This window comes from Myripristis murdjan, chromosome 22 (assembly GCF_902150065.1).
Source record: "Myripristis murdjan chromosome 22, fMyrMur1.1, whole genome shotgun sequence".
NCBI lineage: Eukaryota > Metazoa > Chordata > Actinopteri > Holocentriformes > Holocentridae > Myripristis > Myripristis murdjan.
Window position 1 is genome coordinate 28,895,120 of NC_044001.1, and position 26,636 is coordinate 28,921,755.

Here is a 26,636-nt window from a genome sequence, read left to right on the forward strand (position 1 = left end):
GTCTGTTTTTGGACTCAGCTATTTGTTCCCCCCTGTGTTTCCTTGTGTTTTGATGTAGTTTCATATGCCCGCTGCGTCAGTCTTATTTGTCCTTCCCAGCTTCCCACCCCTGTCCTGAGGTTGTGTAATTAGCCTCATTGTCGTGTTCCTCCCCAGTGTGTCCCTCAGCCAGTCCTCTGTGTGCTCCAGTCTTGTGGCCCAGCCCTTTCCCCAGGTGGGTCTACAGTTCAGTGTGTGTTCGGTCATTCTTGTTGTCATGCGTGCTCCTTGTGCTCCTTGAGCTTCCAGTGCTCCCAGTCCTGCCAGGTATCTTTAGGTCCCTGCCTTTGTCAGTAAATACATGTTTTCTTCAACACAACCTGCCTCAGCGCCTGCATTTGGGTCCACTCACCTGCCAACATGTGACATATCATTATTATTATTATTGTTATTATATGCATGTTCTCTGTGTGAATACCTTTTAGGGTAAAAATCTACAAATTCTGCCAAAATGACAAAAAAAATAAACATAAACCAGTGAGAGAGAAAGAGGTGTGGCAGACATTAAATCTTTAGTGAATTATTGATTCACATGGCTCCATCGCACACTACTCTGGGGATGTCATTCCAAACACACTGGCACAGGATGGAGGGAGACACACACTCACACACACTCTCTTTTTCTCATTTAATGGTGTCCTGTAGCCTCACAGTCAGCTGGGAGGTGGACAGAAGTCACAGCGGGACTGATTGTGTAAAGAGGTTGCACTGGCAAAACAAACCCACCCTAAACACAATAACTTTATTTTACCTGTTCTAAGAATACAAACAAGCAGTTTGATTCAGCTTTGCATAGTTAATTAGGCCATAACCACAGAATGCCTTTATACAACAGTTACAACCTTTTATAACAGTACCAAATATTAAATGCAGATACAAGCTTTGGGTTTGGAATAGTTTAAATTTAAATAATCTTACGTCAGCCCTCCACCAAAAAATATTACCTCGGCTTAATACTCTAAGGAAAATAGCTACTGGCTGCTCAAAACATCACTACAACTACTCAGATGACATCATACACTACTTGTGAAAAAAAGTGATATTTGCTAAAACCTAAGTGTGAAGCACTGTAGTCATGAAACCTCTTTGCATTAGACGAGCAAGTACCAAGTTTATGTGCATTAGTATGTGCTGTACAGATCTGCCCTGAAAGACATTAACACAGATTAAGAAAATAATAATAAAACAACTACATTTGCCACTAGTCACATTTCACAAAGGTCAGGGTGTCACCAGGGTGCCTGAAACATCGCTAAATCTGGAAATTAAAGGGACAGTCCACCCATTATGAAAAATCTGATAGTATTTCACATTTCCCTCGGCTGTTTTTTTTTTTTTTTTTTAATGTTAGCTGGGGGGAAGTCCACCTCAACGGCAGAAGGCTAACAGTTAGCATTTGGAGCATCCAGACAGTATCCAGCTCAGTAACAATAAGAGGAGGATAGTGTCCTACATAACAGCTAAGGGGGAAGTGAAGTTTTTCAAATTTTTCAAAATGGGTGAAGTATCCCTTTAAGTTACCAAGTTGAAGACATCATGATGAGATACAAGGATGTTATGGTTATATGAACTCATGCAATGCCACTCTTCAACCACACTATGTGGCCGGAAACAGTAAAAACTGGTTTAAATAAACTGCAACTTAAGCCACTCGAAGACTTCATGACTAATTGACATTTTGTCCACTCCAAGAAAATAGCACCACGTGTGAATATTTATATTCCTTTTGATGTAACTGAATAGATTAAGAGAAGCAAGTGCACATGTACTTTGAATGCTTGTTTACATACAGTTGCTGTTGGTTGGATTTTGAGAAACAGGGTTTCCACTTAGTCCATTTTGCAAATACCACCAACCAGAAATGATTGCATATCGCAAAAATATTTTGGTGATTGGTCAGGGGTGGATCTAGAGAAATATTTATGGGGGGAATAAAGGGTAGCATAGATAGATAGATAGATAGATAGATAGATAGATAGATAGATAGATACGATTTGTGCTGGCTGGAGGATGACACCCACATGATGACTCCATCTTTTATTTTGAAGTTCTCTTTAAAGTGATATCCTAATGGTTATATTCATTTTATGTACAATTTCATAAAAACCCAAAACATAAATGAGTGTACTTCTTGTATGTGGCCCTGCATCAGGCTTGGTCAGTGTGTGGGCTGCTCGCTGGCCCTCTGAGTCCCGCTGGTCTTCAGCTGCTCTATCTCCTCCTCCAGGCTGCTGATGCGCTGCAGCAGCTGCTCCCTGTCCTGCTGTGCCCTGAGCTCCGTCTGCTGCTTGGCCTCCAGGATCTTCCTCTCATACCAACGCTCCAGCTGACTCGACACCGTCTCAAAGAAACGCTGAGTCACCTGACAGGGAGGAAACGTGACACTTAATAACTTAACCCTGACTCAACTGGTCAGATTTAGCAAAGAGACGATTGAGAGACGTTTTGTGATATGCAATTTAAATATAATCATATCCATATCTATATCTATATCTATATCTATATCTAGATAGATAATCATGTAAATATAGATATTCCTTTTTCCTGATAATTTTTTGCTAACTCTTTTTCTCTTCTCTTATGTGAATTTTTTTATATATATATTTTTGGAGGGGGGGGGGGATTTATTTGTGTTTTTTGTTGTTGTTGTTGTTTTTTTTTTTTTTTTTAATAATTTCCTTCTGATTTGCTTGTCACCTCAGTTAATGTATTGTATTATTTTATACTTTTTTTGTTTTCTTGTTCAATTTCTCTTATTTTTGTCACTGCAACATTCTAACTGATTGGTTGATAAAGGTTAATCTCATCTTTAAAAATGTCATTCAGTATGATAACACATGCATGCCACACACTCGTCAACATGAAACCTCAACTAACCTCAAGCTATCGGCTCATTTTAAAAACTAGTCCAGCACTGCCACCTACCAGCACCACCTGGTTTATAACAAAGGACTGCAGGAACACTTGGTCCTGCATGTCTTATCCACCTGATTTGCTTTTCCATCTAATTCATTCATGTGTTGAGGACAACAGAACTGGTCAGTCAAACAAATGAACTTGTCCCGACACACTTTTCATCCTCTCTGGCTGCTTCATCATTTCCAGGGTGGCCGGGAGCAGGAGCCTATCCCATCATGCACTGGGTGGTCGCCTTCAGGTTGCCTGCCCATGCTTACAAAACTTCCTTTATATCTTTTCATATCCTTATATGCCTTAATACTGTAGGTGGGGCCCAGGAACCCCCTGCGGTCACTGTGGGTCTTCTAGGGGGTCCTCAGCAAAATAAGGAATAGTTCAACTTCACTTTAATTCAGATGCTTGTGAAAGGTGTCCAAATGCAGCCTGAGGTCTGATCCAGAGTCACTGATCTTAGCTTTAAACATATACAAATGTATGTGTTAATTTGTTAACGTTTGTTTTGTTTTGTTGTTGTTTTGCTGTTGTTGTTGTTTTTGCTAATTTGGTTATCACCATTTCCCTTATTTTTTTTGAAAGAAATCAAGGTAATTTGCTCAGGTGTCAAAGGGTTAGTTCACTGGACAATGCTATGATAAAAAAAAAAAAGTTAAAGTGACTGTGTTGAAGTGGGGGCTCTGGGGCTTAATGGGAATCAACTGAAAATGACCATAAAAAAGTTTGAAAAGGCCAGCCTTGAACTGAAACACTCACAGGAACACTGACCTCCACGGCATGCAGATTGTTCCTCTCCTGGCTGAACGTGGGCTCAGGTGGGCGGTCGATGAAGAACTCCAGGATTCTGGTGCTGCTGTCCGGTGTCCCGGCTCGCCCACAGGTGCCCATCGGCTCCGGGGGGTGTTTTCTTTGTTGGCGGTCATAGCTGTGTTCCCGACGCCGGACCCTCCTGTGCTGTCGCTGGCTGCTGTGAGACTTGCTGCTGCTGGCACTGCTGGAGCCACAGTCCTCCCCGTTCAGCGCCACGATGGCTGCTGTGGGACTGCCCTGTCGTCCTGGAGGCTGCCAGTAGAGGTCAGCAGAGCCCAGCAGGAGCCCCGAGGAGTGATGGGCAGGGAGAGGAAACAGGGCTGTGTTTTCATAGTCATCTGACAGGAGAAGACAGAAAAACAAGTGAACCACTTAGCAGAGTTTGACCCCTCCTGCCCTTTTTTTGTTTTTCCAGTCAATCTGAGGTTTGTACACCATTAAGACACACTGATTCACTGTTTCTGATTCACTGTAAACCCTAACCCAGTGGTTCTCCAATGGGGAATGCATATTCCTAGGGGCACGTTGGAGTACTACAGGGGGGTAAATGAGATTTTTTTCAAAATGTTAATTTAAAAAATATCAGTCATGCATAGTTAAAATAATAATGATAATAATAATAATAATAATAATAATAATAATTAGCCTATACTATAATAAGTAAATTTTATATTCAGTTCCCATAAGGAGTCAAATGTGTTTGTGTTTGTGGTTTGTTCACTGTGACCAGGAAGCCAAGACAAAAAAAAAAAAATAAAAAAAATAAAAAAATCCAGAATATGGATTAGTGGTTGAAATATGATAGCAGTGGTGCAGCTACAAACAAGAAGACAGAAGAGAAAATATAGTTTTTTATAGTTTTTTCTACAACATTTGTTTTAAACTGGACAGGAGGTACTTGACTGAAAAAATATATTCAAAAGGGGTACATTATTGAAAAAAGTTTGAGAACCACTGTGCTAACCCCATCGCCAATGTTAAGATTCATTTGAGTTTTAACAGTGACACCCCTTACGGCCCTACTTATCACTATAAAAAAAAAAAGAAAAATAATCACCATTTTATTCTGTCCCACCAAATGACAATGCCTGTTCTATTTCAATGAAGTTCTGTGATAAGAAAGCTCCCTTGCAGACCTCCTGCGTACCTGGCGACCTCTCCACTTTCACGTCAAAGTACCTCCTGCTGGCTGGCTTCTCCTGGTCCGGGCCAGTCAGGTCGTGGCCGGATGGGAATGGCACCACATTGACATAAGTAGCTAATGAGCTGGTGCTTCCTCCAGATACCACTGACAACAAGGGGAGGGACTCAAGGTCACCGTCTGCCAGAGACTGGTCCACGGAGGGAGAGGGGAGCAGCTTGAAGTACTGGGGTTTGGTGTGTACGTGCACGTCCATGTCCTGGATTTGGGACATACACCACTTCTTCAGTTCGTTGCTTGCTGCTACCTGCTTGAGATGAGAGACAAGTTGTGGAAATGATAATCCAGAATTAAAGTAACACTCCACAACTTTTTCATATAAATAAATGTTTGTTTTCCTGTGTTTTATTGGTACTCGACAAAGCCTGTGACATAGAATGTGATTCAATCGTTTTCAAATGTTTTCAGAAGCATTCTTTTGTTTGGAATTAACAAAAGTTGGCAAAGTGCAAAACATTAAAGCAATGACTGCTTATCACCAAGGGTGGGGCCCAAATCCAGAAGAATCTCTGCAGATGCTCACAATAATAATAATGTACATTTTACTGTCTTTAAGAAATGTGTTTGCTCTTTTCCTTTTTTCCAGGTTTTGAATACTATCTCAATAATGTCACTTGTTTGCTTTCCTCCTCTGACAATTCTACCCTTGTGTTCTTGATTAGTGCACCTTCACGTACAGGGGATCACAGTCCACAAGGTCCCAAGATCCCAAAATAACACTTTTAGTGCATAAACAAAGCCAAATAAAACAGATTATACCAATATATAAAACAAGAAGTACTGGTACCCATTTTTTGAAAGTAGCATTATCAGGTAGTTTCTTTGTGGCATTACTATTCAGAGGTAACTTGCAGATACTTCCTGCCAGATCTACTTTACCATTAAAAGTTATAGCTGTAGTGAAGTGAGCTAAGAGCTTAAACTCCATTTGTGAAGCAGTCTTTCCTGCTTCCAGGTTCAGTGCACCTTGGTTGTCCAAACAGCTAAGTTGTTTATTTTGCATTTGATTCATGAGTTATAAAGTGCTTTGACACTGACAAATTTTGTTTTGTGTTTCACAAGCCAATAAAGGAAGCAAATTTGCTCAGCCTCCACCACCCCTTTGGAGTCCTTTTCCCTGTCTGTCCCCCCTGCCCTGGTGCACTTCACCTAACACAACGCAGAGACATTGCTGGGGCTCAAAGACAGGGTTACGTTTATTATTTTGTCTCTCACATCCCCATTTGAAAATGAGGTGACGCTGCAAATGTTCAGCCACAAGGTAGGCTGCTTTGAATACATTTTTTCTGTTGCTGCATGACTGCAGAATGTGTGGTTTCAAAGATGCATTGAATGAAGTTGAATAGGCAAGGAGATGAAGCAGGAGGGGGAGACTAGAGTGTCCGTTTTATACTGTAGGGGGTGAAGTGGGCAGAGCTGCATTCCAGGTCTGAATTTGACATCAAACAGAGGTGAGGTGAAAAACAGCAAGGTGGCCCGGCCAGGGTTTAAACAATAAGCTGTTTCTATGCCCCAGTATCCAGTTTAATAAGGGCATAAGCAAGGCATCTTAACCAGGTTTGTTGAGGATATTTCAGGAACCACAGTCAGAGCAGAGCTCTCCCTGTATGGGATCACAGCCAGTTTCACAAACAGCTTGTTATGGTAATACCTGTCTCATCTCAGCCTCCTCTCTGCCCTGGGCAGCCCTCCGCTCTATCCTGTAAATCATGTCCTTCCTCTCTGCTGACACTCTCTCCTGATTCAGCATGTCCAGCACTTTGATCTGGCAAAAGCAGAACAGAACACAGGTTAATGGCAAACCATGTTGCAGCTCTGTAGAGCAATTTATCTTTGTCAGATGGCTGGCATGGCTGATTGGCATTCCCCCTTTTCACTAGAGGCACTGACAGCCATGTGGTATTAAATTTCTTTGTGAGTATGTGTGTGTGTGTACCAGGTATTACTAATGTGGGGATGTAAATTGTTTACACAGTCATGTTGTGGGGACTTTCCTCCCTTATGGGGACAAAAAGCAAGTCCCCTTACTGATAATGTAATGTATATAATGTAGTGATAATGTAGTGTAATTTTAGGGTAAAGACTTGATTTAAAGATAAGCTAACTTTAAGGTTAATGTTAAGGTTAGGGTTATGGTTAGGATAAGTCTTCAGGAAATGAATGTAAGCCAATGTAATGTCCTCTGAAGTGACAGAAACACAACTGTGTGAGTGTGAGAGTGTCTGGGTGTGTTTTATATTTTGAGGACTAAGATTTCAAAACACCAATAAGCTATTAGGGTTGTCAGTTCTGTCGCTTGCCTTGTTGTGGTCTGTCAACAGTTAAGTTCAACTTCTTTAACCATGTAGAGCTGGTGAATGAGAAACTACAATTTATGTGCAAGATATATTGGATATTTAATTCTAATTCTATGCCCATGTTAAAACTCCAGACCTGGTGTCTGTTCCTGCGGTCCATTTTGCCCAGCCTGCAGTTGACCTTCTCCTGGACATTGTGGATCTTCAGCCTCATCTCCTCCTGGTTGGCTTTCAGTTGGCCCTCCAGCTTCTTGATCTGAGGCTTACAGTTGCACCCATTGGCTGGTGCCTAGAGATTTCACAGTGGTCAGCAAGTTACAATACTGTCCAATGATCTGTAAAGAACTATTTAAAGGGCAAGTTCATTATTTTGGAACCTAGGTTCTATTTACAGATCACTTCACCACTTGCTTCAGTACTGAGCCTGATATCAACGTGCGGCAGGCTCCTGTTCGGCTACAATAGCAGTGAATGGGACAATTGTAACTGGCTTTGAAAAACTAAGATAATGTTACTTTTCCGAAACAGGAATTTTGATATTACCGATCTCAGAATCTTCTCCAGGGAAAGGTATCACAAATTGATTGGCTTAGACAGTTGTATTCTTTTGGGACTTGTTCTTCCATTTAGGACTCTGCCAGCAGAGCAGGGTCTAGCTACAGCACGGAGGTTTGAAATAAAATACTCTGTTGATTTATTCATCTGTTTGCCATCCCTTTTTCAGGAGAACATTCTGCAAGTATAAACCAAGCCTTAGTAGTGGCGAAGACCCAGAAAGTGGTATGACCCTCAGGTGGATGCTGTGTGCAAAAAAACTCAACAAAGGATGCACTTTTAGGTTTTTAACGTGGACAGCACTTTTATGCGGATGTTTTATTCATGTGTCACTGAATCGATTTTTACATTTTCTTTTATTTGCTGGTATGCATCAGCGTCTTTAAAAACAGGAATAGGTTGCACAGTGAGAGTAAGGGATGCAGCAAAATTGCAAGCAGTACCATGAAAGATCTAACCACTCTGTTTCCGTCCAGCAGTAGATATGCTCTGCCCTCTTGCAGGACCGATAGCCGGAGGAATTTTTTTATCCCAACTGCCACTGGCCCTCTTAATAGATGATTTGTGTCTTTTATTTTGGATTGTGTCCTTGACTTTGTCATCGTCATTTTTGTGCATTGTATTGTAATGAGTGTCTGATGGCTGAGTGTGAACTGCTGGCTCTAAAACAAATTGGCCCTCGGGGATAATAAAGTTTTTCTTGACCTTGACCTTGACCTTGATGTTAATCATTGGCTTACTGACTTCCTGACTGCTGTTTTTCAGAAATAACGTTTAATGTTTAAGGATTCTTGGACCAATTGGTATTCACTATTAATGCTGATTATTGCTTTTAGCAAGCAGCCACAGCACAACATATCAGCATGACGTTCTTTAAAGCCCTACTGATTTGCATTGTCATCATAGCAACTAACCATAATTGCCATTTTGTTCTGTACCGGCAAAATGACCACGGCAAACAGTTCAATGACTGATCTACCCCATTCAAGTTCTGTGTGCAGAGCGTACTGGAGTTTCCTTCTGACAACTTGAAACATGCTAGGAACAGGGTCCAGCATGCACAGCCTCTGCTATTCTAGTTTCTTCACATTGTGAGGAAGGGTGGATGTGGTGAAGAAGTCCAGCCATGTCTCTGGACTCAGCACTCACTTACTACTCTTTAGGAGACACATGGATTTCACTCCAGTCTTTTGTCTATTGTCTGTAGGAAATTTCCTGGTAGGGTCTATACCAGACTCCTGAATGTAAGTCATGCAAATTGGGTTATTATTATTATTATTATTATTATTATTATTATTATTGTTATTATTATTATTATCAGATTATTAGAAAACTATACTGTATAGTTCTATGACCGCAATGAAAGAGCCTTTGGAAAACCCTCCTTTTTCTGTGTGTGTATGTGCAACATCCAGACTAAGAAGTCATTGTAATGTATTGTATTGTAAGGTCATTTTAATTCAGCAGTTGCCTTACTTGATATTCATAAACTTTGTATACATTCACACCCAACAACTTTTATTATAGGGGCGATTTGATGGTGCAGCTGGAGCCTTGCTCACAAGCATATGAATGATGTTTTTCCTGCAAAGATTCTCCAGTCTCGTCTGTGGGACTAAGATCCTTATGATCACAAGAATGTTGCTTCAATGTAAAAGAATTGGAGTCTCTGCGGCCCAAGCACAGCTAAGGTTGAATCTGAATAGGGCTTTTGCAGAACCCAACCATGGGAACAATTGCTGGAATTCCACAATCATAATTCGCATCTGTACAAGTATTGATGGGTAACCTGTCTGATGGTGCCCTCCTTGTCACGGTACAGTGTGTAAAGCTGGTAGGTTTTGCCATTCTGGGAGGAAGGCAGTTCACCATCCCAGGAAAGGAGATCCTTCTTCCTGTGGAACTTGTTCTCGCCTCTTCTGACACAATCTTCATCCAAAGCCTGGCAAGGAGACATTATTTCTAAATTATGACTGCTAAATGTATATCTGCTAAATATAGATCATTTAGATGTAATTATAAGCTCTGCTTCACTCCTGTTTGTTTTTCACATGATGTGCAAAAGGTAATTTGACTTTTTGAGAGTGGATGTAGAACAATCACCACAAAGACGTAGATGCCATCAGCACAAACCTTAGCTGAATTTAGCTCAAATTGACTGGAAGATGGCCAACTACAGGAATTGGCAAACTACCAGAGCATTTTAAAACTCATGTAACTGCTAATTTTAAGCAATTTTCTTTGTTGTCATAAACAAATGTCCATTTTCCTCTCTCCCTCAACATCTGATATAGAATAGAATAGAATATTTATTGTTATTGTACATAAAAAATACAACAAAACCTGGTTTAGCAGCAGTCCCCTTTTTTAGCAGCTTGCTTTGTATAGTTTAAAATATTTACAAAGAATAAGCCTATACAGTGATAAATAGTAGGACAGTTATAAATGTATATATACAATTAAAAAAAGGATAAATATGATTAAGTTAAACGTTAAAGTGCAGAGGAAATGTGTGCATAAAGATGTGAGGAGTATCGCATGTGGATGCAAGTGCATCTGAGCCACTGGACCATGCTGCTCCACTGAAAACCAGAAAGCACATGGAGGGCAACAACTTGCAGCACGGAGAGAAGTGAAACATCATTCATTTGCATATATTTCCCATATTGAAATGACACAAAGCTGGATGAACATCAGCATATTCCTTTCATTCTATAAAAAGAGAGGATTCTTGGACTTGCAGTCGTTGTGTTTCACAAGGACACTGCCTTGCATAATAACTGCTTATTGTCTTTGTCTCTGTATAAGAAACCTGCTTTACTATAGCTTGACTTTGAACTTCATTTCATTTCTGAGGTGTAGTTGTCCCATTCTCCATGTAAAATGAAGAGTCCTCCATAAGATCTTCTGACTGATTCTTCTGAGTTCCTGCACACAGAAGAACTCCCCCAACACACCTCTGCTCTCGTTGGTGTTTGGTGTTATGAAAACTTATTCTGAACCTTTGATTGTTGACATGATTCCCAGTCATTTAATATCACAGCTAGTTAGCAACTTTTTCTGATATTTAGTCGCTTACTGGGAAAAACACCAGGCGTTTCACCATCTGATTATCATGAATAAACAGCCTATATGCCAACTTGTCAACAAGTCTAAGGCATCTCTATGCTCCTGACCCACCAGGTCTCTGTGTCTCCTCCTCCGATGGCGGCTGTGAGGGCTGACGGGGGCGCCCAGGGCCTTGTGGTTGTGGTGGAGGCCTGTCCTCATGATGGTTGCACTGTCCACCAGTTGCTCACTGCTCGGAGCTTCCTCCGCCGCAGAGCTGCTGTCCTGCTCGGGAGAGCCAGACAAGAGATATGACACTCAATTTAGGTGCAAACTGAAACAACAATCAATGGTACACAGATGGCAAATGCCACTGGATTTTTTTTTTGTTTGTTTGTTTGTTTTTTGTTTTTTGCTTTTTTTGTTGAAGGGCAAGCATGTCCATGTTTGATATGTCTGTAGCATTTTCATTAGCTAGATTCTGTTAGGATTACTGCATTAATAAAAGTTTGGCATTTCAAGCATGTTCACTACCCCGGGGCTAGACTTCACTGTCACATTTTAAAGCTTCAAACCTGGAGCGCCAGTTTACCTCACTCCACGCTAACACGGCCCAGGAGTTTCCCAAAGACACTAAACGTCACAAGCACAAGATCAACATGTTGAAATATCAGTCAGACAAGCAGACTCAGTTTTTTTACAATGCACTTTATGAAATTTCTGAAGCACTCTGTCAGTCACATTAATATCATATCAGGTGGCATGGAGCATTGCTCATGCTAAAAAATCATATGAAGGGAACTTTGTCAAGACATTCCCAAGAGATGTTACTGATATCCTCACTCCTGAGAATGACAATCTGAATAGTTCTGTGTCAGAGCTGCTGCCTTCGTGGCACACCACTGAACAGAGAATATCAGATATTAACAATTCAGCTGAAACAGAGTTATATATGGATTTTGAGAGATGCCAGTATTTCAGCAGTGCTTTTCATGAATGTTGTGACATTCCGGATAAGTTGGCAATTTTTGTACGGTCTGAGTTAGAAGACTGCACAATTAATGAGGAGCTGCTAGACATTGTGCCGTTCAAAGACAGGGCCTGTGGCATCATCCTGAAAGAGACACTCATGACATGCAATTATCAAAACCAGGGGATCCTCAGGTGTGCTGCCAGGCTTCCTGTCAGTGTAACGGGAGGTGATAGAACTGCTGAAGGGCTGTGTGAGTGGGCTGTACAGGCCCTGCAGTGTAGTCAAATAAGTCAAATGTGTTGACTTGATCCTACAAATCCTTTTAAACCCTGAATGTGAGAATATTAACAGAAAGTGCAAAAGTGGGGACAATTCTGGCTTTTCAGGAAAAATCTGATTTGTATTGCAGAACCTTAATTAATGTAATTACTAACAGCTGTTTACCATGCTCTACATGTCAACATGGATGCTGTGAAAAGATCCAGCATAGCTACGTAACATAGCATGCCTAACCTACTGTAAACCAGTGTGGTCATGAGAAAAGAAGATGGCAGTATTGATTTTTTGCAAACAGGTGTGTCATGCTTCTGTTATAAACTAGGCTGGGGTAAATTAATGATATAAAGAGAATATTGACAAAACATCAAATATGTTTTAGGAAAAATAAAGAAAAGAAAGACAAAGGCTGCCTGTTGGCTTTTACCACTCCTCATGCTTTAAGACGCCACTTTTCCTGTTTAGTTCGTACTTTTTTTGGAAGAATTTCTAGTCTTGTGACAGACTGGCTCCTGCGCTCAGCTTTCAGTCTGTCCCTCCGTTTCCTTATCGTTCTCCCTCTCGTGAAGCGAAGGACCTGAAGACAGCAAAGCAGTTCGGTGAGGCATTATAACTTTTACATTGTGACGTTTTTTAACTTACTGACTAATCCTGATTATGAGCGGTGGGTTGAGAACACTGTAAAATACAAAGTAACAGTGTGCTACTTTGCATTGTTTTCTAAAAGTCTATTTTCATACTGCATGCTTTATTAACATTGATTTATGATATTGAATTGAAGAACAATTCTAATGTGAAGGTTTTATTTTTTAAATTAATTTTATGAACATTAGAATTTCCAACCCATCAGTCCCAATAGCGACTGAAATGTTACTGGCAGGAAACCTAAAATTTGCAAAACATTTTGAAAACTATATTTGACAAATTGAAGATTGAAGTCAAGCTAGAGTTTGTTGGCTTAATCAGATAGAACAGGTCTAAAATAACATACGGTAATTGGCTGTCCCTTTGTAACCTTAATTACTGCTGGTTCACTTCTAACTTTAATTGGTTTTGGCAGGTTTGTTGTTGCTGTTTTTTTTTTTTATATATATATATATATATTTTATTTTATTTTAAATTGGGCTTAAATTTAGTGTGGCTTTGAACCTTGAATATATGCTCTTGTGCATTCTCAAATCCTCTGTGACATGTATTATGTAATATTTACCCATCAAAGTATCATTCCAAATCAAAAGAGCATGAGGATGGAAGACAGATAAAGATCCTGGAATTTCATGTTCCAGCCATGGATTCATTGGATGATGGAAGAAATGGGGATCCCCAGTATTCACCACGTAGATGACATGTCATTTTGGCATCATGATAGTGAGATTAATTGTAAACGTGAGAAAACAGAGATTTTTTTTGGCATTTCTACTTTATTTGATATGGAGAAAGAGAGTCAGGAAAGGCAGGGCGGAGAGAGGGGATGACATGCAGCAAATAGCCTGGGCTCAGATTCAAACCCAGGCTGTGGCGGTCAGGACTCAGCTTTGATAAGTGGTACACGCTCTACCACGTGAGCTACCGGGGCGCCTCTGATAAAATAAAGTTTGATGAAGTCATGATACTGATGATGGGATTAACAAATGAGTAACTGTGACTGCTCTCATTTCCAGTTTTTAAATGACTCTGTGTAAACCAGGTCATTAGAGAAATTGGATTATTTTGAACCATGCAGATCTTGTAAGCAAAATATTGCTCTCAGCAGATTTCTCTCATTAATCCAGGTGATGGTGTGCATGTGAAAAAACTGATGTAAAACTTGAAGGGAAGAGAGGAAATGAGTTCCAAACACACTTGAATTGTCCTTTAACACACATAAAAGTAGAATGCTTTGAAGTAAATAGAACCACAGACCCTGAAGCGAGCTGTGTGTTCATGCAGATACCAACCTGAGGAGCTCTGGCCAGGAGAAGTGCTACATCTTTGTGGTTGTTGTCCCTGGCTTTGTCCAAAGCAGTTTTACCAGCCTGGAAGTGGACATTTTATGATGTCACATCATTAAAAAACACATCCACACACGTGCATGTGCACGCACGCACACACACACACACACACACACACACATACACTGCAAGTTCATAGCACACTGCAGAACAAGAAGGTGGAAGCAAAGCCTACAGAGGGAGAGAGAATAAAAGAGTGCAGTACAGTCTTTTGTCCATCGGGGGCAATGGTGAGCACTTGCTAAACAGTAGGCTATTTGGCAATAAATGGGGCTAAATGCTACATAATGATCACTGCGTTTGATTCCAAATATTTACCAATAACTAGACTGTTAATATCATTGTTCCACGGGCTGAATATTTATAATGAAGACAAAGTTATAAGTTGAGGTGAAATCCATGGTTGTAAAATGATTTAAGAAGATTTCCACTTGAATTGAAACTATGTGCTGTTGACTGGCTGCAGAACCAGAGGGGGGGAAAGTCAGTTTTTTACCAATCATTTGTCACATTGGGGGAAAATCCAGCTGAAGAACTACTGTAGTACATTATGTTGTGTATTACATTACAGAGATTGGGATTTGAAAAGATTTTTGTTTCCCATGTAATGAAACTTGTGGCGGGGCAGGCAATTGTTTTTAGCCTCTCAAATCCAAATCCAAATACGCTAACCCTAACCCTAACCTTTTTAAAAAAAAAAAAAAAAAAAAAAGTATCATGCTATGTTTTTGCAGAAAGAGAGGGTTGGTACAGCTGCAGCAAGTATGCATTCTTTGGTTAAAGTTTGCAAGAGCAAAATATTTGTAATCAATATGAATATTGGCCTATAGACATATCACAGTGTAGTCATATACAAATATATAGATATAATATAGTCATATATATATAAGCTTAGGAGACATATTTGGGCATACTTTAAAAAAAAAAATTCTAATGTATTTTTCTATTTCTCTTTCTATTATAATTTCACATAGGCCTACAATAAAACCCAATTTCCCCTCAGAGATCAATAAAGATCTGATTCTGATTCTAATTAAATTCTGACTGACTGAATCAACCACTGACAATTGCTTTAGGCTTTTTGGTTTCAGGACTAGGATTAATCCAGGTGAACATATTGGAACTGAAAAAAAAAAAAAAAAGAAAAAGAAAAAGAAAAAGGTCGATGGATCTTACTTTGTTTCTGGTGTTGCCATCTGTCCCAGCCTCCAATAAGAGCTGAACTGTCTTCTTATGGTTCAGGGCAGCAGCCACATGGAGAGCAGTGTCCCCAACCTGCAAGGTCAAAACACAGGTGTGTGTGTGTGTGTGTGTGTGTGTGTGTGTGTGTGTCTGTTTAGCAGCTGAGTGAATGAGGTGAAGATGAGTGATATGAACCCTGATAATGCTCATGCAGATGTGCTGTGGGTGCTCAGTGTCATGCAGTACCTGGTTTGTCTCGGACACAGAGCACAGGGAATTCAGCAGCATCTTCACCAAGGCCAGGTTGTTGTAGCGAGCAGCCACATGCAAACAGCTGTCGCCCATCTGGAACAGAAACGATTCGCTTATCTGCTGTATCAGGGCCACTTTAATTCTGGATTGACCATTTTATGTTAAATCATTATTTTCATTTAAAGGGATAGTTCATCCACTTTGAAAAATGTGACACTATTTCAGTTTCCCCCAGCTGTTCTGTAGGACAGTAGTGGTGCTCTCTTCCTCTGTTAGCCTCCCACCACTGAGGTGCCCCCCAGCTAACATTCAGAAAAATAATTATGACATTTCATCGTTACACAAATGGCATGCTACAGAGTTAGTTGTAATTGCATATGCTGTTGTTGTTGTGGGATTCAGGGACATCCAGCAGGAGGATGCAGGAGGACTCACGTTGTTCTTGGTGTCTGGTCTGGCGCCTCCGAGCAGCAGAATGCGAGCAGTCTGCCCATGTGCATTCTGACAGGCCAGGTGAAGCGCTGTGTTTCCCGCCTGAAACGCCACAATAAAATCACTGCAGCATTCATCCTGCAGCATGCTTCTGTTTGCATACACTGCTACAATGATTCCATTTTACATTGGTTTATTGTATGTATCTTACATTTTGGCCCCACTGGGAAGTCAGGGCCTACATGTCATTGTGTCCGTCAGTCAGCAGTTGGGTCCAAAGGGGCATATCTCCAAATATAAGTGGTGGATCACCATGATATTTGGTGAAAACATTCATGTTGGCTAGAGATTGAAACCTGACAATTTTGGTGACTCAAATGACCAAGCCTTTTCTTTTTCCCAAGTATTTTTAGCGGCTCCCTAGCTCACTTGCTCACTCAGGAAACAGTACTTTGGCTCATGTTAGAGAGCTCCTCTGGGACATTTTGAGGCTGATTTATGCCGCCTTTATATACAAATATAAACACATCCACTGTCACTGTCCATACACTTCCACATGTCTTTTATACTGGCATGGATGTTAAGCAATAAATCCGCTAGAGGACAGCTCATAGTCAAGTTTCTGACAACAAAAATCATGGTGACGGTGGAGGAGGTTGTAATAATGGTCCTGCTACAAAAACAGAGGTGGCCTTGTGACAGTGACAGTGGTCTATGAGGTCATTACACGTCATGAGGACAGACAATTCTTTTCTCTAATATCATCTTCTTTTTTTTTTTTTTTTAATTTCTTCTTTATGTCTAGCTCGTAGTCCAGTCTTGCTTGAACTCTTGGCTATGCTGCCCCCATGCTTTCTGGTGGTACTGTGTGTTTGACTTACACCATATATATTATATAATTCCATATAATACATCACTATGCCAATATCTATAGCATGACTGGAGTTGTGTATGTGGTACTGCTCAGACTGATTTGTCCACGCAGTCCTTTGTAGGACATTATGGACATGGGTAGCTATTACGGCGTTATGGTTTTGTGTGTCTTTGAGGTGGAGTGGCAGTGCTTGGTAACAGGACACCTGAGAGAGTTCCACTTCACAAAATTTTTTTAACTTGTTGAATTCACAAGATTAATTTGACTGTCCATAGCTTAAGTAACTTTGACCAATCTAAAAGAAGTGTTGCCCGTGCTCTTTGCTGCATGTCATCCCGTCTTTACTGTCTCTCTCTTCTGTGACTATCAAATAAATCAAAAATGGAGAAAAGCCTACCTTGTTCTTGACATGGATATCAGCCCCCGCCTTGACCAGCAGTTTGACACACTGACTGAAACCGTGCCAAGCCACTTCATGGAGTGCAGTGTTGCCATCCTAGCGGAGATTTATGACATAGAATTATGGAATCGCCATCAAAAACACTGAATCAACCACATACACCCGGAATGATTCAACAATGCAGAACCTGAATTATTATTTCTTATTCAAATCTACAGACGGTCGGAGCAGTGGCCATTTTTAGGTGCATCATTGTCATGATTGTTGCCACTGGAAAACTGTGGCCATTCACACTCGGCAAAATGAAACCAACTAGGGCAAACAATCCTGAGTTTAATTAAACCCGCCACACATGCCTCGTGTAACTGCACCTAAACTGTGTAAGAGTTGAGACCGTGGGAGGCAAATTACCTCTGGCACAGTGTCTGGTAGAAGCCCAAATTTTACCAACCACGCAGAATTTATACCAGATACTTTTCTTTTTAATTGCCACATGTACAACAGGCATTTTCTGCGCCATAAATGCATATAAACACAAGAAATCTGACATCCATCCACTACCACTAATCTGACTTTTAAACATATCGTTTTAGTAATTGTTTTCTTGCAAGTTTTTAGGATATTTTTGCTAATTTACGAGGACTTTTTGGGGGGTAATTTTCTTATTTTTTCTCTTATTTTCTAATTTTCTAACTTTTTTCTTGCTTCTTGCTTCTTTTTTCTTGCTCTGATACTTTTTTGTGCTAATTTGCTAACCCTGCTCAGTTTTCAAAGGGTTAACTGTTTCATGTTTTATGAGAAATTGAATTTAACTGCCTCAGATCTGAGACATAAATTGGGAAAAGTGATCACTACATCATCATGTTTTGTTCTTGTTCCCTTTCATCCTTTCAGCAACTTTCATTAAATAATCTTCATGTGTTTCTTTTTGGTTTTCAGTGTTTGTCTTTGTAGCTTCAGCAGCTCTTTCACATCACAGAACTCCAGTCTATTTCATTTAACCTGTAACCATGGCTGGACTCTAATTTGCTATCCTGGTTGCGACACACACTTACCCGGTCCTGTAGGTCCATGGCACAGCCCCCCTGAACCAGGGCAGCCATGCAATCATTGTTCCCCACCATGGCAGCACGATGCAGGGCCGTGTGGTGGCCCGGGGTCTGGCATGATGATGGAGTGACAGGGACCTGCATCTGCTCACTCATTACTACTGACATATACACAATCCATGCATGTAGTCATATACATATGTACATAAACAAATATAACAGATGCAAGCTGGGCATACACACACACACACACACACACACACACACACACATACACACACATTAAAGCACATATAATGCTTAGATTTAAACATTTGTAAAACACTATAAAGCACATATGTCATACCATGTGCCAAATTTTCACATGTGAAAAGGCATATTTCACATGTACCATTTTTGTAAGGGGGATTTTGATTATATCTTGTAAAATCTTGTGTATTGTATGAGGGACGAAAAATGACAAAACAATAAATAAATGAATAAATAAATAAATACGCATATAAATATATAAATGCATAAATAATTAAATTAATAAATATTTCTACATTTATTTATTTATTTATTTCTGTTTTTATTCATGCATTTATTTATTTATTTGTGTATTTATACATTTATGCATGTATTTATTTATTTATTTTTACATTTATTTATTTATTTATTTATTCATTTCTACATTTATTTATTCATTTATTTATTTATATATTTATTTTTACATTTATTTATTTATACTTTTATTTATTTCTACATTTATTCATTTATTTATTCCTTCTTTTATTTCTACATTTATTTATATATTTCTACATTTATTTATTTATTTCTACATTTATTTATTTATTTCTACATTTATTTATTTATTCCTACATTTATTTCTGTATTTCTACATTTCCACATTTATTTATTTCTGTATTTCTGTGTCGTATGTTAATAAGGTGGGCGGTTCTTACATTAGTCTTAAGCACGATTGGTTTGTGGGTGTGATCCTATCCACTGCTACTACCTGGACTGGCAGTAGCAGTGGATAGCAGTGGACTAGCTAGCTACTAGGGCATTAACAACGCCAGACTTTTCCATGTCGTCGACGTTACGTCGACCCGTCAACACCGGGAGATTTTTGGGGGGCTAGCGGGGCTCTAACCGGAGGGAGGGAGGGGTTGTGGTGGAGCGCCGACCGGGCGACCGGGGGGTGAGGAGGCTGTAGTGGAGCGCCGACCGTGTGTGTGGGGGTGTGTGTGTGGGTGTGTGGGTGTTTCTTCGACTTTCGACGGGTCGATGTTTACATTAATGCCCTACTAGCTACTGTGTAAAACGCAATGTAAAGCGTTTTGAGAGCCATCGTCAGTGATTTAAGGTCACTGGCGAATGATGTGGTAAATCATGCACCCACCGACTACTTCCAGTGGTCCGACTACACACACGGTCGGCGCTCCACTGCAGCCTCCTCACCCCCCGGTCGCCCGGTCGGTGCTCCACTACAACCCCTCCCTCCCTCCGGTTAGAGCCCGGCTAGCCCCCCAAAAATCTCCCGGTGTTGACGGGTCGACGTAACGTCGACGACATGGAAAAGTCTGGCGTTGTTAATGCCCTAGCAGCTAGCTAGTCCACTGCTATCCACTGCTACTGCCAGCCCAGGCAGTAGCAGTGGATAGGATCACACCCACAAACCAATCGTGCTTAAGACTAATGTAAGAACCGCCCACCTTATTAACATACGACACAGAAATACAGAAATAAATAAATGTGGAAATGTAGAAATACAGAAATAAATGTAGGAATAAATAAATAAATGTAGAAATAAATAAATAAATGTAGAAATAAATAAATAAATGTAGAAATATATAAATAAATGTAGAAATAAAAGAAGGAATAAATAAATGAATAAATGTAGAAATAAATAAAAGTATAAATAAATAAATGTAAAAATAAATATATAAATAAATAAATGAATAAATAAATGTAGAAATGAATAAATAAATAAATAAATAAATAAATGTAAAAATAAATAAATAAATACATGCATAAATGTATAAATACACAAATAAATAAATAAATGCATGAATAAAAACAGAAATAAATAAATAAATAAATGTAGAAATATTTATTAATTTAATTATTTATGCATTTATATATTTATATGCGTATTTATTTATTTATTCATTTATTTATTGTTTTGTCATTTTTCGTCCCTCATAGTATTGTCATATGATTTACAACATCAATCAATCAATCATACTTTATTTGTCCCCAGGGGGGAAATTTGGTAACATGTTTTTTGCCATGTAAAATGTGGGTGAATTGTAGTAAATGGTCCAAACATTCAAAGTCACTCGCATGGTCCTTTAATAACATAAAACATTGCATGGGTAACTTGCCTACATGCAGTAACAACAGTATGCGGCAATGGCAGCTAATGCTGGTTGAGTGTGGGCCATTATGGCTTTACATCTGGTTTCCCATACTGACTCACCTTCAGAAGAGTGCTTTCAATCCCACAGTGCTCAGGCAGGGTGGACCTTTTGTTTCCTGTTGCCATGAAAACACCAAAAACAAAGAAAAAGAAATTTGGTTATAATCTACTGAAGTTATTCAAAACACCTATGACAAAAAGGAGTACCAGAGTGTGGTTCTGACTATAATCCAGATAAAGTTTGGTGAAGATCATGACGACAGACCAAGATGACCAAGTTGGTTGGTCTTGCTGCATTTGAGGTTGAAGATGAGGAAGCTGGAAGAATGGATTGAGATGTCAGACGTGGTAGCGTGTAAGATGCAGCACAGGTGAGACAAACATACAGGAGACTTTAGTCCATTGGTGTGCAAAGTCTTTGGTAGGTGAAGGCAAAATGTCATTGTCTGGACTGAAGCCTTTTTCATTCCTCGGTATGAAAACATACATTTCACTCCTACACACATGCACAAACAGCAGCAATCCCCTTATTTTGCAACACCATTGATTCTACAGTGTTGTTTCTGGAAGGCACTTCAGATGGTATCCACCTCGTTCCCTGCACATTCTTCCTCCGTTACATCTCTCAGCAACTCTCTCTGTCAGTCACAACTGCACCATGTACTCAGGCTGGAGCTACACGCCTTTAAAATCCACTGAAAGAGTGAATGAGGAGCACACTGCAGCTGGATGGGCTAATGGACAGAGGTCGGGGTAGTTGGGGAGTCTGGGAATATCTCTGGGGGCCACAACAACAACAAAAAAAAGACATTATCCAGTTTGTCAAAGTGTCGTCCATTTATTGACCAGTGACTTTAAAGCCATACTTTCTTTTCAAAACTGTTCCATAAACTGCTTTCTTCATTTTAGACCATCACATGCTTATCAGTGTATCCTCCTGTCCAAATTCTTTGCAATACAAGAGAAGTTGATTGATCACTGAATATTTTTTCTTCTGAGTCCCTTTCACTTACATCCCTGTTCTTGATATGTGCTCTGTGACAATGCACTCTAACTTCCAGTCCACCACACCCTTTTACTTCAACAGATTTTATTTCACCCTTTGATTAAATACACTTTCTTTTCTTTTCTTTTCTTCTCTTTTCTTTTTTAAAGATTATTTTTGGGGGTATTCCTGCTTTATTAGACAGTAACAGTAGAGAGAGACAGGACAGAGAGCGAGGACATGCAGCAAAAGGCCTGGGTTGGATTCAAACCCAGGTCGCTGGGGTGCCCACTTTTTGTATTTTTTTGTATTTTTTTTTTTTTTTTTTTAATGCTAGAAATGTTTTGGTTATTTTGTGGTCATTTTACTGAGGGTTTTTTTTTTTCTATTTTTGGTGTATCTTTCTTGAGTCTTGATACAAATACGTAATAATAATAACAATTGTTATTATTATTATCAGAAATGAATTTGGTCAGGTTTCAGATTCACAGTATTAAACTTACATGATTTCTACTTCTTGTAAAACAGAGCATCTTAAACAGTGGCATCATCCTACACTAGTGGGTGCAAATTTCAGCCAATAAAACGTTCATAAACCTTCTCTCATCCACGTGTTCCTTCAAATGAAGTGGTGTTTTTCTCCTAAACTGATATCCTGCTGGGTCAGGGTTTGGTCTGTCCTCTTGGTTTGCACTTGTGAATGATCCTTCCCTGCACAGAGTCCCGCCCAGACATCCTGTTTCAACAGGAGATACATCAAGTCAAGAAAGCAAGAGCCCGTTTCATGGGGTCTTTAATCATGTTAACTATCATCCTGTATTATTTATTTATGAGATATGCTTTGCCTGTGCTCGCTCACTCTGACCTGAGAGTGATGTCTGACCCAGTTGGCAGAGGATTTTCATGTCATTGTCATGTTGTTAGAGCTGTTAGTCAGATTATGCCAAGGGTCAGTCTTTAATCTTAGCTGATGATTCTAAACAAGTGGTGTGTGTACATACAAGCAATCATACAGTTGGGAAGTTGGGATCACCTCCCACTCCGACCTTATTTTCTTCTCTGATCCCACTAACATTCAAAAAGGTGGAGTCTACCACAGGCAGCTTTTCTTCTAGTAGATATCTTAGATATTTAGCTATATGGATATTTGGTTTACTTTTTATACATATTTTGAAAATACAACTCCTAGTCTCACAATCCTTTTGGCTTTGTCCAAGGTAACTGACTGTTTGACTAAATGGTTTGAAACCCAGGAGCCCGTGGGTGTACTATTAATTATTTGATTTAGGCTTGATTAGTTAATTTTTACTATCATTTTGTTGTAGTTTTTATTTACTTATTCATTTAATGTCTAATTTTATGGTCATTTTCTTGTTTTTTGAAATGTTTCTCTTTTTTCCAGTTTTTTTTTTTTTTTTTATCATTCTCTTGTAATATATTTACTTTTTGGCTATTTTTTGCTATTTTTGGCTATTGTTTCTTGTCCTCAGCTGTCTTGAAAGGAGGCCTCAATCTCAGAGACACTGCTTGATTAAATAAAGGATGGATGAAAATGAAAAGTAAAAACAAAGGGGTTTTATGTTCTCAGTAATCCTCCTTCGTGTTATTTTCGGTGAAGGAGGAAGGAGAAATCCTCTTTTCTCTTGCCTCCCTCCACATGGGTGTCAGAGGGCAGGCTCAGCTACACAACAGCAGCCTTTGAAGCTTCTGGTTGAGATAGTCTGCCTTCTTAGTGTGGCACGCTGCTTCCACACATTCACACTGGGAGTTGACCAGCATAGCCTGGAGTGTTGATTGCACTGCGTATTTTTGTCCAAACCTGAGAACATGAGTCCGACCTGAACCCAACAGGGAATTCTGTTTTTTGTGTCCAAACCCAACCTAAGCCAGAGATTTTGCTTGTCCTCCATTACTAAGTTACATTTACCACCTGAAATATCCCACGTGTTGCCTTCAGTGTCATCACGAAAAGTCCAGCACTATACAGCAATTTGCCCAGAAAAGAAAATAGGTCCATCATTTTTATTTCTTTTACATTAGAGTGTCACTGAAGTAACGCCGACAAATTTCTACATTTCTGTCTGAACCAGACCCGACCAACGTTGGGATTTGGGATCAACGGGTCCCAACGGACTTGGATCAGGTATCCACATTCGAGTACAGCCACAGTCTTCTACTGATGGCCAGTGAGCAGCTGTATTGGAACAGAGTGGGGTTGTGTGCCTTGTTTGATGGCATATGGACATCTGAGTGGTGGGGGCAGCGGGGGAAGCAGGTGGAGAGTGTTTTTTTTTTTTTTTTTTTTTTTTCGATCATTTAACCCAACAACACATCCAGCTGATTAAGGGATTTGAAATCTAACCACATTCCATCCATCCATTTTCTACATATGCTGATCAGGGTTGCGAGAGTGCTGGAGTCCATCCCAGCATACACAGGGCAGTGTCCAATTCACCTAACCTGCATGTCTTTGGACTTTAAGAAGAACACCTAGCAAAAACCCAGGACCTTTTGGCTGTGAGGCAACAGTGCTAACCACTGAGCCAACCAGACACCCACTTGTCTTGTCTTCAAAGCAAAACAGAATTTGATAGTGTTGGGTTGTATCTATGTGGGCTTTAAACAAGTCCACATGGTGGTCAGATCCTCATTAGTTGCTCTGTGCTCTGCTGACCTGCTATTCCTGTGCACTGTATTAGTGTCTCTCCATTCACTTCTACAATGCAACAAAACAGCTCCCAAAATAACACTTTTAGCACATAAAAAAAAAAAACACAAACAAAAGGGAATATGTCAGTATACAAAATTACTCAGTACCCATTTTTTTCTCCTCTGTGTAGTTACAATTATTTGCAGAAGTGCTATCAGGTGTCCTTCAAATGCTACCTGCCGGATCTACTTTCCAATTCAAATTGGAAAATAACAAGACATGAGCTGTTTAATTTCCTCAAAAATGGGTACCAGAGCTTGTTGTTTTTTATATGAGTATAATCCGTTTTGTTTGTGTTAATTTATGTTCAAAAAGTGTTGATTTGGAATCTGTTTTAGCACACTATAAAAGAGAATGAGATCTACAGCCCAGCAGCCCAGGGGAGCACAGAGCAACTAATGAGCATATTTCACCACCATGTGGATGAACATCACATCCAGGTAAGCCCACACTTCACCAAAGTTCAGTTATGCTTTCAGCTACTGACATCCTTGGCAGGTAGGACTGTTTGAATTTTGAGGACTTCATTACCCAGAAAGCCTGTGCGGTGATGCCAGTAAGCTAAATTCCTCACAGTATGTGGGGTGGTGAAGGGGGTGAAGAGGTTCAGCCAGCATTACTCGGTGAACTTTTCCTGAACAGAGTGATCAGTCACTGCTGCCTAGGAGATAGTTTGCACTGGATTTTATGGAAAGAGCAGTGATGGAATGCTGCTCCCTGTTGCTGCCTCACTTTCCAGTTTAGACCGATGAGATGGATGGATTTTTACATCAAAGTACAGAATAGCACAGCTCTAATTATAAATTTCAAAGGTGAAATGGGACGCTATGACCTGAGAATGATACACACATCAGTATAGTAGATACAAATACACATGCATCCATAAGCCAAATAAGCCAAACAGCGAAACATCTGGTGTCAAACACACACAATTTCCCCCCCAGGGACTGATAAATTATCTCTGACTCTGATTTAATTCTGATTAACCATAACCCCCGCATGCCTAACCAAGACCCTCACCTTAACCTGACCCAATTCTAAGCGTAATCCTAACCTTGACCAATAAGCCACAACTTGCATTTATAGTTGTGAGAGGCAGCCAAAATGTCCTCATTTCGCAAAAATGTCCCCTCTCTGTTGTTAAAAAAAATGTGTTCTGGTCCTCACTATGTAGCAAGTAAAGGAACACACACACACACACGCACGCACACTGCATTCATGCATGCTCTATATCATGTATGCTCTATATTGCAAAACACATTTTTACGCACTGATGAATCCTGCAGCCACTGTGTACAGATTACTTGCACAATTTCCCTTTGAACTGGAATCAGAATAAATCTCTGTTTGCTTCTCATTTTGAGTGTTTGTGTTTGAGGTACCATCACCAGCAAACAGGCTTCAGGGATCAGGGTGAACATTATCAGGTCAGAGGTGACTTTTTCACTGATGAGGCTCTAAGGCCTAATATGGTCCTGTCCAGTTGAGTGGATGTCCCCTGTGTTTGTGTCTGTGTTTCCTTTTCCGCTAGAGTCCTCCTGCTGTCTTCTGTTTCCTGTCCCATTCTTGACTAAATGAAAAAAAAAAACAGGCTTTCTTGGAACAATGCCTGTTTGCACTTTGGATCCTTGCAAAAAGGATGGGAACAAACGTTATGATGTAAAACATTACTACAACTTTCATACACAGTCCAACCAAGTGTAATGCATTCACTTAAGAAAAAGAAAATTTTGCCCTGAGTTTTCATGGAAAAAAAAAAAAAAACAAGATGATTATCTCATTAATTCAGGAAGAACAGCAGACTTTTTTTTCAACAAAACTTTTCTCAGAATTCTGAGATAACTGTCTCATTAATTCAGAAAAAAACAGGCAGAATTGTTTTACTTAAGGGGAAAGTATTATGCTTCTGTAAAATCATGAAGCATGAACACATGCAAACACAATTTCTCTGTTTCTCTCCATCTCTCTCTCTCTCTCTCTTTCTGTCTCTCTCTCTCACACACACACATACACACACGTGTCATAGTGTCACTGTGTTGCAAGGGTTTTTAGTGTGATTAGTAGTAATATTCCCCAAAATGCAACTTCCATTGTTGTCCTTACAGTAAACTAATGCAAGCATCATCAGCTCATCATAGCCATTTCATAATTTTACCTTATCCTCCATAGAGCCTGGAGACATCAGCATTCTTTATGCCAAAAAGGAGCATCCATGTAAGATCCAAGCAAGCCTTTCAGACGATTG

General features: G+C 39.8%; 1 protein-coding gene across 1 annotated transcript; it reads right to left on the reverse strand.

Moving 5' to 3' along the window:
- Positions 1 to 762: 762 nt before the first annotated feature.
- On the reverse strand, positions 763 to 26,636 carry ankrd6a (ankyrin repeat domain 6a). The gene is made up of 16 exons (XM_030081980.1): positions 26,547 to 26,636; positions 20,757 to 20,812; positions 18,299 to 18,450; positions 17,241 to 17,339; positions 15,973 to 16,071; positions 15,532 to 15,630; positions 15,280 to 15,378; positions 14,050 to 14,127; positions 12,585 to 12,689; positions 10,996 to 11,148; positions 9,605 to 9,757; positions 7,397 to 7,549; positions 6,615 to 6,728; positions 4,910 to 5,213; positions 3,721 to 4,100; positions 763 to 2,401 (listed from the first exon to the last, which is right to left on the reverse strand). The coding sequence occupies exons 3-16, from the start codon at positions 18,446 to 18,448 to the stop codon at positions 2,198 to 2,200; spliced, it is 2,190 nt and encodes a 729-aa protein (XP_029937840.1). The 5' UTR covers positions 18,449 to 18,450; positions 20,757 to 20,812; positions 26,547 to 26,636; the 3' UTR covers positions 763 to 2,197.

Coding starts and splice junctions, on each gene's coding strand:
- ankrd6a (XM_030081980.1), bottom strand. CDS start 18,448: ATGAGTGAGCAGATGCAGGTCCCTGTCACTCCATCATCATGCCAGACC. Junction 4,101..4,909: donor GAAAGTGGAGAGGTCGCCAG/GTACGCAGGAGG, acceptor TTCTCCTGTCAG/ATGACTATGAAAACACAGCC. Junction 2,402..3,720: donor ACAATCTGCATGCCGTGGAG/GTCAGTGTTCCT, acceptor CCTCCCTGTCAG/GTGACTCAGCGTTTCTTTGA.